This window comes from Pectinophora gossypiella, chromosome 18 (assembly GCF_024362695.1).
Source record: "Pectinophora gossypiella chromosome 18, ilPecGoss1.1, whole genome shotgun sequence".
NCBI classification, from domain to species: domain Eukaryota; kingdom Metazoa; phylum Arthropoda; class Insecta; order Lepidoptera; family Gelechiidae; genus Pectinophora; species Pectinophora gossypiella.
In genome coordinates this window covers 10593198-10607223 of record NC_065421.1, presented here as the reverse complement: position 1 = coordinate 10607223, position 14026 = coordinate 10593198, and the positions used below count along the sequence as shown (strand labels likewise).

The window sequence follows — 14026 nt, the reverse complement described above, 5'->3', positions numbered from 1 at the left end:
CCGATGAGATTGTTTTTTCGCGCATCGTTTTCATGAATGGAATGATGACGTAATAGGATAATGTCAGTGTCGGCAATTTTACGTTTTTATTGGGCCGCGTGTTGTTGGTTTTTTTTCGGTCGCGAGCGTTGGCCGGTCAATGGGACGAGTGCATTGGAATTTAATTTTCAATGTCATTATCACTTTCACAATGAGGTCACGTGATTTAAACTGAACAGGGTAGTGACACAATGACAAGTGAATGATTTATTTTTAAACTTTTTTCTCGACACGTTTGGCGCTTACATGTTTGATAGTTGATGCCGTTAGTAGGGATACGTTTACGTTTGACCTCTTGAGCCCCTAATGCTTGGAACCCGTTTCTTTTGGGTCGACTAGGTTTGGGTCAACCGGCACGGGGCTGGGGTCAAAAATCGGTTGACCTTTGCTGGGTATTGTGTTTGGAACTATTGGGGCCGGTTCGGTTAATTCGGGCACGCGCGAACGGGCCGGCCGGAGTTTGTATTGGATCTAAACATTGCTAACGGTTAGTTACATGCGGTAAACTTTACACAGACATAATGCTGATGGTCGTTTGTTGTGCCTTCATTCGGTATGAAAAGGGATTAGATAGTTGCCTATACAAGGTTGAATACCTGGGAATCGTTAATAATGGTTACTTGCTATTATTGTTTTCGGAAGGTGGAGAGCTGGAGTCCTAAAATACAGGTTATCCTAGTTTAGGCTCCAGCCTCTTCAATACCTGTATTGTGTAACAACATTGTTATATTATTAAGCACCAATGTAAGTTTTGTGGAGGTAATAAAGTTTATTTACTTACTTACTTATACTTATCTACTTCGGTACAAAGTGACACAAAGTAAGCTTATCTAAAATATCAGTAAGTAACCAATATTTAGAACCACAAAAATTGGTCAGTGTTTATTTTATTTTGTGCCCCGTTAATGGCATTAGGAACGCCCCTATTACATATGACTTAAACTTAGCTGAAGTGGGTATGACTGTATACCTTATGTACACCTTTGCCTACCCCTACAGCCATGGTGCTACGCTATTTAGAACATTTTTATTTCAATCTAACTTCCAGTTACAATATTATTTCTAAAGTGTTAAAACGAAGCGGGCTAGAATAATTTTACTTAGAGTATTCTAGAGTATAATGCGCTTCGTTGTAAAAATATGTGTTTTTTGTTTAACTTCTCCTGTGCATTTCTCACAACGACTCTCCAGGGCAAGTGAAGGGGCATTCAGTCTGAATGTAAAAACGACGGAGTTTCTACCTCCCCAGGGTTCCGTGGGAAGAAACTTTTATAATGAAACCCTATTTTATTTTACATATTTTAAATTATTTCCAAAGTTAAGCTTCGTAGCTACCGGGTTTTTTGACGTGGCTCATTGTAGATTTGCCGCAGATGGCATTAACTACTTGGCCGGACAAATGGGGAGCGCTGAAGACTCTTATCCGGTACAACGTTTAAGACAACGGCCTAAAAGGCCTGAGGGTGTCCAGTTGGGCGCGAACCTCGGCTCAGGACGTCGTCTGAGAGGGAAAGTAATTGAAAGAATTGATAGACCCTAGTGGGTCGATAGCGATAAACGCTGACATACATATGAGGGGGCGGGGGGGGGGGGGGGGGGGGGGTTTAAACCTGAGGAGAGACGATTCTGCGTGTGGGAGTCGTCTTCTACGACATTCCAGGGCTGATCAAATCTTCGCTTGAAACATTCAGTTCTTGTGTAGGTACTATTTCTGTGCATGTGCTGTATTTTATTGAATAATGAAATTCATTCATCATCATCATCTCTCCAACGTTATCCCGTTTTTCACAGGGTCCGCTTGCCTATCGTGAATAAATAAATTAATAGTAATAATAATTGATAAGTAAATTGAGAAATTGCTATTTAGCAATAAGGCCGCCGATTGTACTTCTCCTGTCACATTTGTAATTGTTTTTAGTCTTGTGTTTATATGTTCAACAAAGCGTTTTTGTATTCTATTGTATATTTGATTTGATTTGAATAAATGATTATGGTTTCTGATTACGTACGGAACCTTCCAGTCATTGTACCGTAGCGCTCTTACCGCAGTTGTTCTCTTGGTCGTCGTAAATAGACAATACAGAGGACTCTGCGAGAGACGGCGGCGCAAAATTTACCACCTTACTTATATTGAAGCTCACATAAAGAAGATTTAAGCACTGGGATTATACTAAAACAGCTTATTTATTCGGCAAAGAAAATATTTATTCGGCAAAAAATACATAATTACATATAGTCAAATGGTACTTAGTATTTAAGAACAATAGAATTATAAATAACGCCGAAACGGCTGCAGCTCAGCAAATGCCATAGCCTAGCTAGATTATAGCGCTGATTTTCAGCTGCAGCCGAACAAACAAAAACAATAAACAAAAACAGTTCGTACTATAGGTACGTCGGATGAGCCGTGGTAGCCCAGTTGCAAGAACGCTTGACTCTCATTATGAAGTCGCAGGTTCAAATCCCATCACCGACACAATGATTTTCGAATTTGTTTTCGAATTTATGTTTGGATTATAAAATGATTATCACGATCGTAGCGGTGAAGGAAAACATCGTGAGGAAACACACATTTCCGAGAAATGCGTTTGGGAGGTATGTGACGTAACCTGTATTTGGGTTTTCCCTTCGCGGGTTGGAGGTCAGATAGGCAGTCGTTTCTGTAAAAAACCAGACCTGTCAAATCTTCAGGTTAGACAAACCGAGCCTGTAAAATGTCCTTGATTTAAAAATTCTCTTTTTAAGTCTTTTTAGTCACGTATATTAGCTTAGTTGTTTCACGTTTCATAGGAATAGTAAAGTCTAAAGAAGGATGTCTCTAAAAAAATTGGGTGCCTAATAAACTCTTTTCAAAATTATATTATAAGTAAATAAGTAAATATTCAGAATAAAATTCTATTCACCGTTACAAAATCCAACATAAAATGAGGTAGCACAAAATTGTATAAGGCGTAATTTAAACCACTACGCTTTTATCGCACACATGCAGAAGAGTTGTAAATTCGAATTAGGAACACTTTGAATACCCACCGCTGCTGGCCGCAACGGCGCGGGACGCAGGGGCAAATCGCCTCCGCCCGCGGCCAGGCACGCATCCCCGTTTGCAAGACGCACCCTTCTAAGCCCAACCTCCCCTCGCCCACGCACCCTCATTACATACACGGATAGTAAAATTACCCCCTTTCTACCCCACGTCGAATTGGCACCGTGTAATTTTGTGTAAATTATAACTCGAAAGCTTTGGCCACGATCGAATTTTGTTCAAATAGTGTTTTTTTTTACCTACATGAATGCTATACTGAACTGAGTGTTGAAGATCATGTGATACCTACTCTTACTCTCTTCTCTTAGATTGGAGACTTGTCGCCATGGCCGAATACGGCTGAAAGGATATATATAATATACCTACTCTTACAAGTAAAATATTTTCAGATCGTTACAGATAGTAGGTCTGATTTTTTTTAAGTTTCTAGAAATGTTACGTGATTAATAATAGGTGAGGCTGATTGAGATGAGCCGTAGATGTTAAAAATTCTGCGACAATGAATAGAAACCACTATAGATTGACTAAGAAATTGTGTAGTCGACTTTAGATAAAATATAAATGCCATTTCAGATTACTTTTAAAAATAAATGTTTAAAAAAAAATCTCTACATACGTACATAAACTCACGACTATTTCCCACCGGGGTAAGCAGAGACTATGGAATTCCATTTGCTTCGATCCTGACATACTTCTCTTGCTTCCTCCACATATAAAAAATATTCACCAAATTAAAGTAAGTACAATGAAAGAGCAAAAGTGCAGTCACTGAGCCCATCGAATTATTTGTAAACAGTGGTGAAATTATGAACCATTAGTTGTCATAATTATAAAATTTATGTTTTTGTAGGTGTTTTTGGTCTATTATAGAAATAACATGTAACCAGTAGGGCTAACATGCGCAACGTAATATAATTTTGTCACGGTCATTTTATCGATTCTGACGATATAATTAAGTACGTCGTTTTTTCGATAGGTGCTAATATGTGAATCCAAATAAGTAATGTTGTTCTGTCAAAATACGAACAAAATCACGTGTCACGTTATGTTACGGAAAAAAACAAACTTCTCGATTTCCACATTTATTGAATCGATCGATATTTTTATCACGTTGCGGTTTTAAGTGCAACCAGTTAATTTATTACTTTGCAAGAAACTGATTGGACTTTTGCGCCTTATCGTATCTTAGAATTGTATTTATGCTATCTCATACGATACAAAATTTATCATGGCCACACCCAAGGTTTTATGTCTTCAATAAAACGCGATGGGGGGCACGGGTTGGGTCTGATCGTGAAACTCAACTGTATGGGCCGTTTGTTAGATTAAATTAAATACGAAATTATACATGAACTCTATGCTTATAAGAATATCGCGTGGATGCATATGGGAGACACGTAAAAATGCAAATTAGGGACGTTTTTATGAAAGTCATTGAAAAAGACAATTTTATTCTGGATCTGATCAAAGTGTGCATGAAACTTATAACATTTATTTATTTATTTAGATAGGTATACCAACAGTACACATATTGTAAAGTTATAAAATGCAAGTCTTAATTTAGTTTTTGTATATGTTCTCCAATTATAGGTAGGTATTGGAGCACAAAACATGTTTTAAGTATTCTATAGATATTTTTTTGTATCTAAAATCCACAAACACAGAATAATATACGATTCCTTACAAATAGAAAAACTCCTTCAAGGCATCACACAGTGGCAAAGTACCCAAAAAAGTAAGTGTTTTTTTTGTATCATCATCATCATCAGCCCATTAACGTCCCCACTGCTGGAGCACGGGCCTTCCCTATGGATGGATAGGGAGATCGGGCCTTAAACCATCACGCGGGCCCAGTGCGGATTGATGGGTATTAACGACTGCTAATGCAGCCGGGACCAACGGCTTAACGTGCCTTCCGAAGCACGGAGGAGCTCGAGATGAAAACTTTTTTTTTGTGGTCACCCATCCTATGACCGGCCTTTGCGAAAGTTGCTTAACTTCAACAATCGCAGACCGAGCGCGTTTACCGCTGCGCCACCGAGCTCCTCCTCTTTTTTTGTATATTTAACATTATTATATTCAAATATGTATATGGTAGGGGTGTAAGTGGTTGGAAGAGGAAGGCCTACGCGTAAATTACGCGAACGGATCCAGGATGTTTTAAAGGAAGGTCAAGTCAAGAGTAGTCTACACCACCGAGCATGCATGAAGTCTTTGATGAGAGTAGAAGAAGGGTAAGTGGAGGGTCAGGATCGTAGTAAGTGGTATTCCGTGGTCTCTGCCTACCCTAACGGGAAGTAGGCGTGATCTTATGTATGTATGTATCGTAATAGTTGTTCATAGTGAATAGATAATTAGCGTGGTCGACGATTTCCTTCAATCAGCGCTTATCGCTATCGATTTACTAGGGTCGGTTGATTCTTCCTAATTATAATCCTGATAGACGACGGCCTGACCCGAAGTTCGCGCTTAACTGGGTACCCTCAAGCCTGTGGTTGCCCTCTGCGCTCCACATTTGTCCGAACAAGTAATCAAGGGCGAACCTACAATAAGTCACGTCAAAAAAGGACTCAGAAAGCTAATGTTTGTACATATTAAAATATTTAAGAACCGCTCTGTAAGCTTTTCTCAAAACGTAAAAAAGAAAACTACAGCAGACAATTTACTGCAATTATTTTTAACACCGCCAACACTTACTCAAAAATGTTTAAAGCGGGAATATTAACATATTTGCGCGAAACAACAATCTCGGTAACTCGTGTAACTGGAGGACCGAGAAAATTTTAATTAGAGAATTTTCGTCGGAATCCCAAACCTGATAAGTCCCCTGAAGGGTGGCCCTCAACCCTTCCACAGCCTTATCCTGACACCCTGCCAGTGACGTGCTTGGAGGGAAATTCCATTTTTAATTTTTGCTCTATGTTTTTTCCGCGTGAAGTTTTTTCTCGTTCCATATTAGAATATTTCTTTAAAGATGTTTAATATGGATTTATTTATGCATGTATCTAGTGTACCTATTTATTTACTAGCGTAACTTTTTGATTTTGCTTGTAATTTTAAACTTTATCGAATATAAAGTAAATATTACTTTATTGAGCACAATAAGCACAAGATATAGAAATAAGGACAACAGATACAGAAAGACACAACAGGCGTAACAAATTAACGACACAACATATAACAGGGTGTTATTAATATACGTAAGGACTTGACATTTAGTTATAATTACTTAAGTAAAATAACTTAAACAGCTTATAGGTATAGGTCCCACTGTTGGGAACAGCACGGAATCATTCTTACTTTTCTAGACAATGAGGTTATGAGGCGATTCAAGCCTGCAATGTCCTAATCAAAGTAAGGACGGACTCACAAAGTTTTTTCGATGGGGTCGTGAATCGATCCTGTAAGATTGAGAGTCCAATGCTCTAACCTCTAAATTACGGAAGCTATTCCTGTGAAACTACCTACCTTATTTTATATTAAATACATCGAAGATAAGCAGTCGCATTATATATATATATATATATACAGCAGCGACTCTACCCAAAACATAAAAACGATGTAAAGATAACTTCTTTGCAAATTTAAGGGGGATATGGGCCCCATAAAGGCCCTCCACCCGCCTCCCCCCGGATTATACGCGGAAGATAGTTAAACCCCAGCCTGAATAAATTCCCCCGTCAATAAAAGGGGCTTTGTCCCTTGGAATAAAGGCATGTTTTTGTTATCTTGAGGATTGGCTAATTTGACAACAACAAAAGGGTTTCCGTTTGGGAATTGCGAGAGATAATCAAAATTTTTATTTTTATGAAAGGCTGAGTCTCCGCTTTCGTTTGCAATTTGTTGAATAGAATAAACAAAGGTATAATAAATTCGGTGGAAATAACTTTTGACTTGTTTTTTAGGGGAAAATTTCGTATTTAAATGTTACGTAGGGTGGTCAGTAAGCGTGTAGAAGTTTGCATTTTATTATGCTGATTTTCGCGATAATTTTCCTACTTTATCTTTAAACGCTATCACGTAAATTGATATCTAAAACTGACATATATTTAACGTTTTAATTTACTTTTAGATAGTTTCCATAGAATGCAGTTGAAAACAACGCAAATTTCTACCTTATGATAACGGGGGACTACAATAATCTACCACCGTCACCATATACCACCACCACCATAAGCTATTCTATAATCTTTTATTAATAAACGGCGATATGACTTACTGTCTATCACTTTGGTCTAACAGAAAGCTCGGTGAGGTGTGGGTATTAAGTTCATACATTTATTCATATATAAACTCACGCATATTTCTGGAGTTATATTTATTGTACCTGACACACTTCTCTTGCTTCCGCTACATACATCAGTCTTTTCATACACAGAGTAGATCATATTAAACCCTTTCTAAGGACATCTCCAATTTGATCAATGTACGTATTTAGTTCATCTTTCGACGAATGTACTTTTGACTACTCCAATTGGGATATAATTATGAACGCATCTTTTAGATCGAGACCGGTCCTCGATTAAAATATAATAAAATATAAAGTGCCCGTAGTAAGTTTTGCCAGTCGCGATATCTCATTTCAGAATATAATACCATAGGTATATATATCGACGGATATGGAATGATGGAAAAAAAGAACTCCACCGATGGGCTGCATCGTCCAAGTGTTACAGGCAAATGGCTGTGGAGTGTGTACTTCCGTGGACCTAGCTCTCCCGTGCATTCACTGCATTTGTTTATTGCTTTAGTTTTAAAAATACCTAGACTTAGACGTACATTGAACAAATATTGACGAATATATATTTGAATAAACAACTTATAAATAATTTGAACAATACACCAAAACAAAAACATTGACTAAATTGGAGATGTCCTTAGAAAAGGTTTAGTATGGTCTACTTTGAAGCGGCGTGCGTGTACGAAAGGATTGATATGAATGTAGAGGAAGCAAGAGAAGTGTGTCAGGATCGAAGCAAATGGAACTCCATAGTCTCTGCTTACCCCTGTGGGAAATAGGTGTGAATTTATGTAAGTATGTATTAAAAATGAGACCCTGATGTAATCCAATGCATGAGTGTTGAGTAGACTGTGTTGTGGATTCATGTTAACGGGTTTTACCTATTGATCGTCATTATCTACTATGTTATCTAATATCGACTAGGGTTTTCCTTTTTTTTCACAGAGTTTGCTTACCTAACTTAAAGATTTACAGGTTCGGTGTTTTACAGGAGCGAGCAGTAGTTTTGTCTGGCTAACCCGAGTTATGTTATGTTATTCTTTAAAATAGCATGTGCTATTTAAAAAGTACTAAAGATTCCATTTCGGATTTCCAGACACAATAGTTAAACAATGGGATTTGGATTTTAAAAGGCATCTGGGCCTTACGACCATATACATGTGATTGAAAATCTGAAAATATTGAGAAATATATTTTTTATTTTATTTTTTGTTTGGAAAGCTTATACATGTTATTCCGACCAGGTAGTTAAAGCCATTTGCGGCAAATCTACAATAAGTCACGTAAAAAAGGATATTTTATAAATACAAACATATGCCAATTAAAAAGCTACCAAAAGTGAACATAAAACATTTTAAATGTCTACAGGCCAGGTGTACAGACAAATGTTTACAAACCAAGTAAAAAAAATAACAGGTTTTAATTGAAGGCAAAATGCCATTCGTACTATTTCAGGTTTTTATAGACAAGCGAAGCCGTTTCAGTTAATAACACCGGATTAACAAATAAAGTGATAAAAATAAAGCAACATTTAAAATGAAATTTTAAAATATTCCGAGAAGTTTAAACTTATTTTCTGACTGAGAGGAAATAATCAACAAATTAAGTGCTTGGTTACTAGAAAATAAGTAAGTATATCATTGTAATATTTACAAGTCTTCTTCTTATCGTGTGAGGTGGAACACCAGGCTTATCAACCCTGGTGTCAGGGTTATTATTGAGCTGCCAAAGGCTCATTTAACATGAGTCACGTTACATGGCTCATGTAACGACTACATACTTACATCAGTAAGTAGTACCCAGGACCAACGGCTTAACGTGCCTTCCGAAGCACGGACCATCTTACTTTCGAACAATCAGGTGATCAGCCTGTAATGTCCTAACCAAATTAGGGACTACAAAGTAATTTTTGTGATATGTCCCCACCAGAATTCAACCATTGGACCACGGAGGCCTATTTACAAGTTGTGAATATCCTATTGAGGAGCTCAACAGTAAATTATTAATTCCATAGCGCCGCATTGTACCGCCTTTATGTGTGAAATCGACTTCATCATGTACCAGGGAATCATGGTAAAACATGGATTGTTATGTTTCCTTTCCATGTATTAAACATTGGAACATTTTCATGAATAAACATTGAAAAGTGATATTCTAATTTAGCATTCAGTTCCAAATATGAATTTGTCATTTCACTTTTAGTTATGTAACATTCATTATACAATACATTTTGCTTCATAGTAAGTACATGTTCGTCATGTTGTAAACATTTCAATATTAATGCGGCCTCTGTGGACCGGTGGTTGAGCGTTGGACTCACGATCCGGAGATCCCGTATTCGAATCCCGGTTAAGACAATCTCAAAAATCATATTGTAATATTTAGTTTGATTGGGACATTGCAGGCTGATCACACGAAAGTAAGAAGATCCGTGCTTTGGAGGGCACGTCTATATTAATGCGGCCTCTGTGGATCGGTGGTTAAGCGTTGGACTCACGATCCGGAGACTCCGTGTTCGAATCCCGGCTGAGACATAAACCACGATATATCTATCAAAAATCATATTGTAATCTCTAGTTTGATTGGGACATTGCAGGCTGATCACCCGATTGTCCGAAAGTAAGATGATACGAGCTCCGGAGGGCACGTTAAGCAGTCGGCCGCAGGTACTATTTACTTAAGTAAGGTCTGGCGGTTGAATAACCCCTAACACCCCTCCCTCCCGATTCGTCTAGGGGGGGGGATATCTCTGACATCAGGGTTGATGACGTTGGTCATTGATCTCACAAAGCACACGAGGGAAGAAGGACAGAGAGAGAAGTATCCCTCATAACGCTTCCGGCACGAGCTCTGTGTGCTTCAACTTATTTCATTCATAGTGTTGTGAAATTTTCAATACAGAACTAAAAGGGAGCATGCAGGGTGGGTTAGAACTTTTTTTCATTTGCGCTCGACGCGGGGCTAACATTCGGTTCAAGTGCAATCGGTTAGTGCACCTTTTTGTTCCTTCCCCGATATTCACAATATCGTGCGATATTCACGATACTACCAGTTGACTAGAGTTGCTATTAAGTACGTTTCGGTTTTTACGGGACATCAAACGTTAGGGAAGTTAGTGATTATTTAGAAGATACGAATGCATGGGATTAACTGTCTGAGAATTGATATTAGGCAGCTAAATTACTCAATTGTATAACAATATTTTATGTTTATTTTTTTCAAACAACGTCTAGGGTCCTGTGGCGAGGTTTTTCTTGCAGCTTCATTTCCCCGCCTATACAAGTTGTGAGAAACTGCAGTAGTTTTAGGCGGATGAGACGTTCGTTATGTAAAAATTGACATGTGTAACTATGTTACCTACTGAATGAAGATATTTTTGAATTTGAATTGAATTTGGATGTTATGAGGGATGAAAGGCATATTACGAGAAATTAGATGGATTTAGAGGTAAGGGACGACCCAAGAAAGTGTGGGTGGATCATAAGATGGACGTGTGTGTGAAAGGTGTGGGCACTGAGATGACCATTGACAGAGATGAGTGGCAGAGGAATGCACGTTGAGCCGACCCAACTTAAAGTAGGGTAAGGTCTGGAGGATGGTATTAAATATTCATGCATGTTATTTAATACTAATTGATATAATGTTAGTAACATCGTAACTAAGACTTTGAGAGATGATTCAGATCAAAATTCTGAGTTGTTATCAAGTGGAATTTTCCAGCACAAAAGTATGGAACTGAAAATAATTTAAAAGAACACTAAAATTTACATGAATTTTCTGACAGAAAATTCCACTTTATTTCAACTCAGAATCGTGGTCTGAATCATCCCCCTCAGTATTCGTTACGGTGTCACTAACACCCATACGTACTTGTATGGCTACCTGTATGTACTTGTAAGGGGTGTAAGAGATATCGTAACGATTTCTGGGGAGGATGTTCCAGCTTATTATTCTGAGTTAACATCAAGTGGAGTCAAGTATAGAATTTAATTCTGCAACGGAAAATTCCACTTGATATCTAGTCAGAATCATGGTCTGAGTCATTCCCCTCAGTATTCGTTACTGTCACCAACACCCTGTATAGTAGTAAGAGGACCATCCTCCTCCTATTTTATGAAAGATTTTCTTATTTTATCGATTTATTGAAATATCTATTTTTATTAAACAAATAAACATAACACGTATATACACAAAGATTTGTCATAAAAATGCGAGGCATTTAAGCCGTAGGTGAAGAATAAACTTACAACTCAGTAGGTTCTACTAAATCTTCTACCAGGCGCTCTAGCCATAGAAGCGGCCAATCAGCTCGCGACACCAAACTCTTCAGGACCCCAATACCGACCCCGCAGGCGTGGTCGACGATTTCCCTCAATCGGCGCTTATCGCTATCGACTCACTGGGGTCGATTAATTGACGTTGTACCGGTTGAGAGCCTTCAGCGCTTCCCATTTGTCCGGCCAAGTAGTTAATGTCATCTGCGGCAAATCTACAATAAATCACGTCAAAAAAAAATCTACCAGGCGCCTCTATCTTACTGCCAGTGGGTATACGCACTACCACCAGTGTGTGTGTGTGTGTGTGTGTGTGTGTGTGTGCCAGTTACCGCGAGTGATATTTGGCCTGTTATTTTTTACGATGTTATCCCGGCATCCATCGGCCGTCAAAGCCTCGTCAGGCTATCAGCACGATGCCCTATGAACAGGTGAGGCAGATTGACAGATTTATAGGAATTATTCCTTATCCTCATTCCTTTTCTATCTACGCGATAAAAGTCTGTCCGATGTATCAAAAACGTTTCTCTTTTTGCAATGTGTACTGTAGTTTTTAATAGCAATGCCTTAAATAATATTAGGCAGACAATTTAATAAATTGATTAAATATGTATTATATATATATTTTAAAGAATGTCTAGGGCCCTGTGCCGAGGTTTTTCTTGTAGCTTCTCTTCCCCAGCTATACAAGTAGCGAGAAGCTGCAGTAATTTTAGGCCGGTGAGACATTCGTTACGTAAAAAATGACGATTCAAAGTGTAACTATTTTACCTACTGAATAAAGATATTTTTGAATTTGAATTTGAACTCCCTCGGTTATGGACTCCGAGAAGAGGTGTGAAAAGTACACCGCCTTGGCTTGGCCATACTCAGGCGGAAATTTCTATCGGGTGCATCAAGCGCTCTGCATTTGTCCGGCCAAGTAGTTAAAGGATACCGAGGCAAAAAAATAAAGGACAAGTACTCATTTAAGTCACGTAAAAAAAAAGCACACTCACTATAAAAAAATATTGTAGTCATTTTCGATTGAAAGAGAAACAGGGTGACCGCACGTCTATTCAAGTTTCGAAAAGGGTGCAAAGTCCCGCTTGTTTCCTAATCATGGCAACACTATGCAATATTGGAATGGTCGACTGTAGCTCAGGATTACATAGACGATGAAGTCGAACAGGAACTCTGTTTTTGTTTTTAAGTGAAAGTTCGTACAGTCATGAGCAACATAATGTACCCAGTTTAGGACTCTGTCGCACTAACATATTTGACATTTAGTGAGACTTACGGTTCAATTTGTCAAAAAAGTTAATATGACATGGTACCAAAGTGTATACATATTAATGCTCGTGACCGTACGATCTGTCATTTCGCTGTTCGTCTCAGTAGGGATGAATAACGCGCCTTTGCCTAGCAGTGAGATGTATTTAATAAAAAAGAAAATCAAAATGTTTTAATTATTAGAAATAATGTAAAAAAAGAAACAAGGCATAATGTTTGAGGTAGGTTACAATATAAGTTTTACAAAATGAACAAAGGTCCCCAAACTAGGCGGAGCCTGTAATTTATCACGAATTTTAGCTGGACAGTATGGAGAACTGTCAAAATTTAGGAACACTCAACAGCGCTGCCGTCTACATTTGAGCGTCTAATTTGTACGGTCACGAGCATTAATATGTATACACTTTGGTACCATGTCACATTAACTTTTTTGACAAATTGGACTGTAAGTCTCACTAAATGTCAAATATGTTAGTGCGATAGAGTCCTAAAGTGGGTACATTATATTGCTCATGACTGTACGCCCGTTGTACTGGAGTGAAAACCAACTTTGTACAAGAATCGAATTCTTACTACCCAAAAATTTTAATAGGTATATTTCCTACTTACGGACCCTTCATTCGCAGGGTACTTTACATGAAATTAGGGTTCCGCAGGTGAGGTGAGTGTTGTCGAAGATGTCGTCTACAGAACCCTTCTCAAGTGAGCGTAATGGCGGACGTTAATTAATCCATCTTACTCAGTAAGTGGTGTGGAGGGAGCTTAGGTTTGGTTCAAGTTGACATGAAATTAGTTGTGTTATTATGAATCTACATCATCTCCTTTCCTGTTATAAATAAAAAATAATAAAAATAAAATGCATTTATTTGAGGAAGGTATATTGTAACATAAAAAAATCTATTTTTTTTTTTTATTAAAATGGGTTTGCTCTTGACTTCGTTCTTCCACGAGGAGAAGAAGAGATCGACGTTGGAACGAGCTTACCCAGAAAATGCCTATTCACCCGTGATTTAAAGGACCCCAGGTTATAAGATTCAGGAAACACCGACGCCGGCAGCCCATTCCATTCATTGGCTTTGTGCATTATGAAGAATGAAGCGAAGTGCTTGGTGGTTAATAATAATAAAAACACTTTTTTTGTGACGGGGAACACGAAAG

At 38.1% G+C, this 14026-nt stretch overlaps 1 protein-coding gene across 1 annotated transcript in view; it reads right to left on the bottom strand.

Annotated features, from left to right (window-relative positions):
* Nucleotides 1-709: 709 nt before the first annotated feature.
* Nucleotides 710-14026, bottom strand: part of LOC126375091 (uncharacterized) — a 91402-nt gene continuing 78085 nt past the window's right edge. Inside the window, exon 5 of the mRNA XM_050021934.1 lies at nucleotides 710-742. Coding sequence (XP_049877891.1) covers nucleotides 710-742 — 33 coding nt within the window. The remainder of the gene's footprint in view (nucleotides 743-14026) is intronic.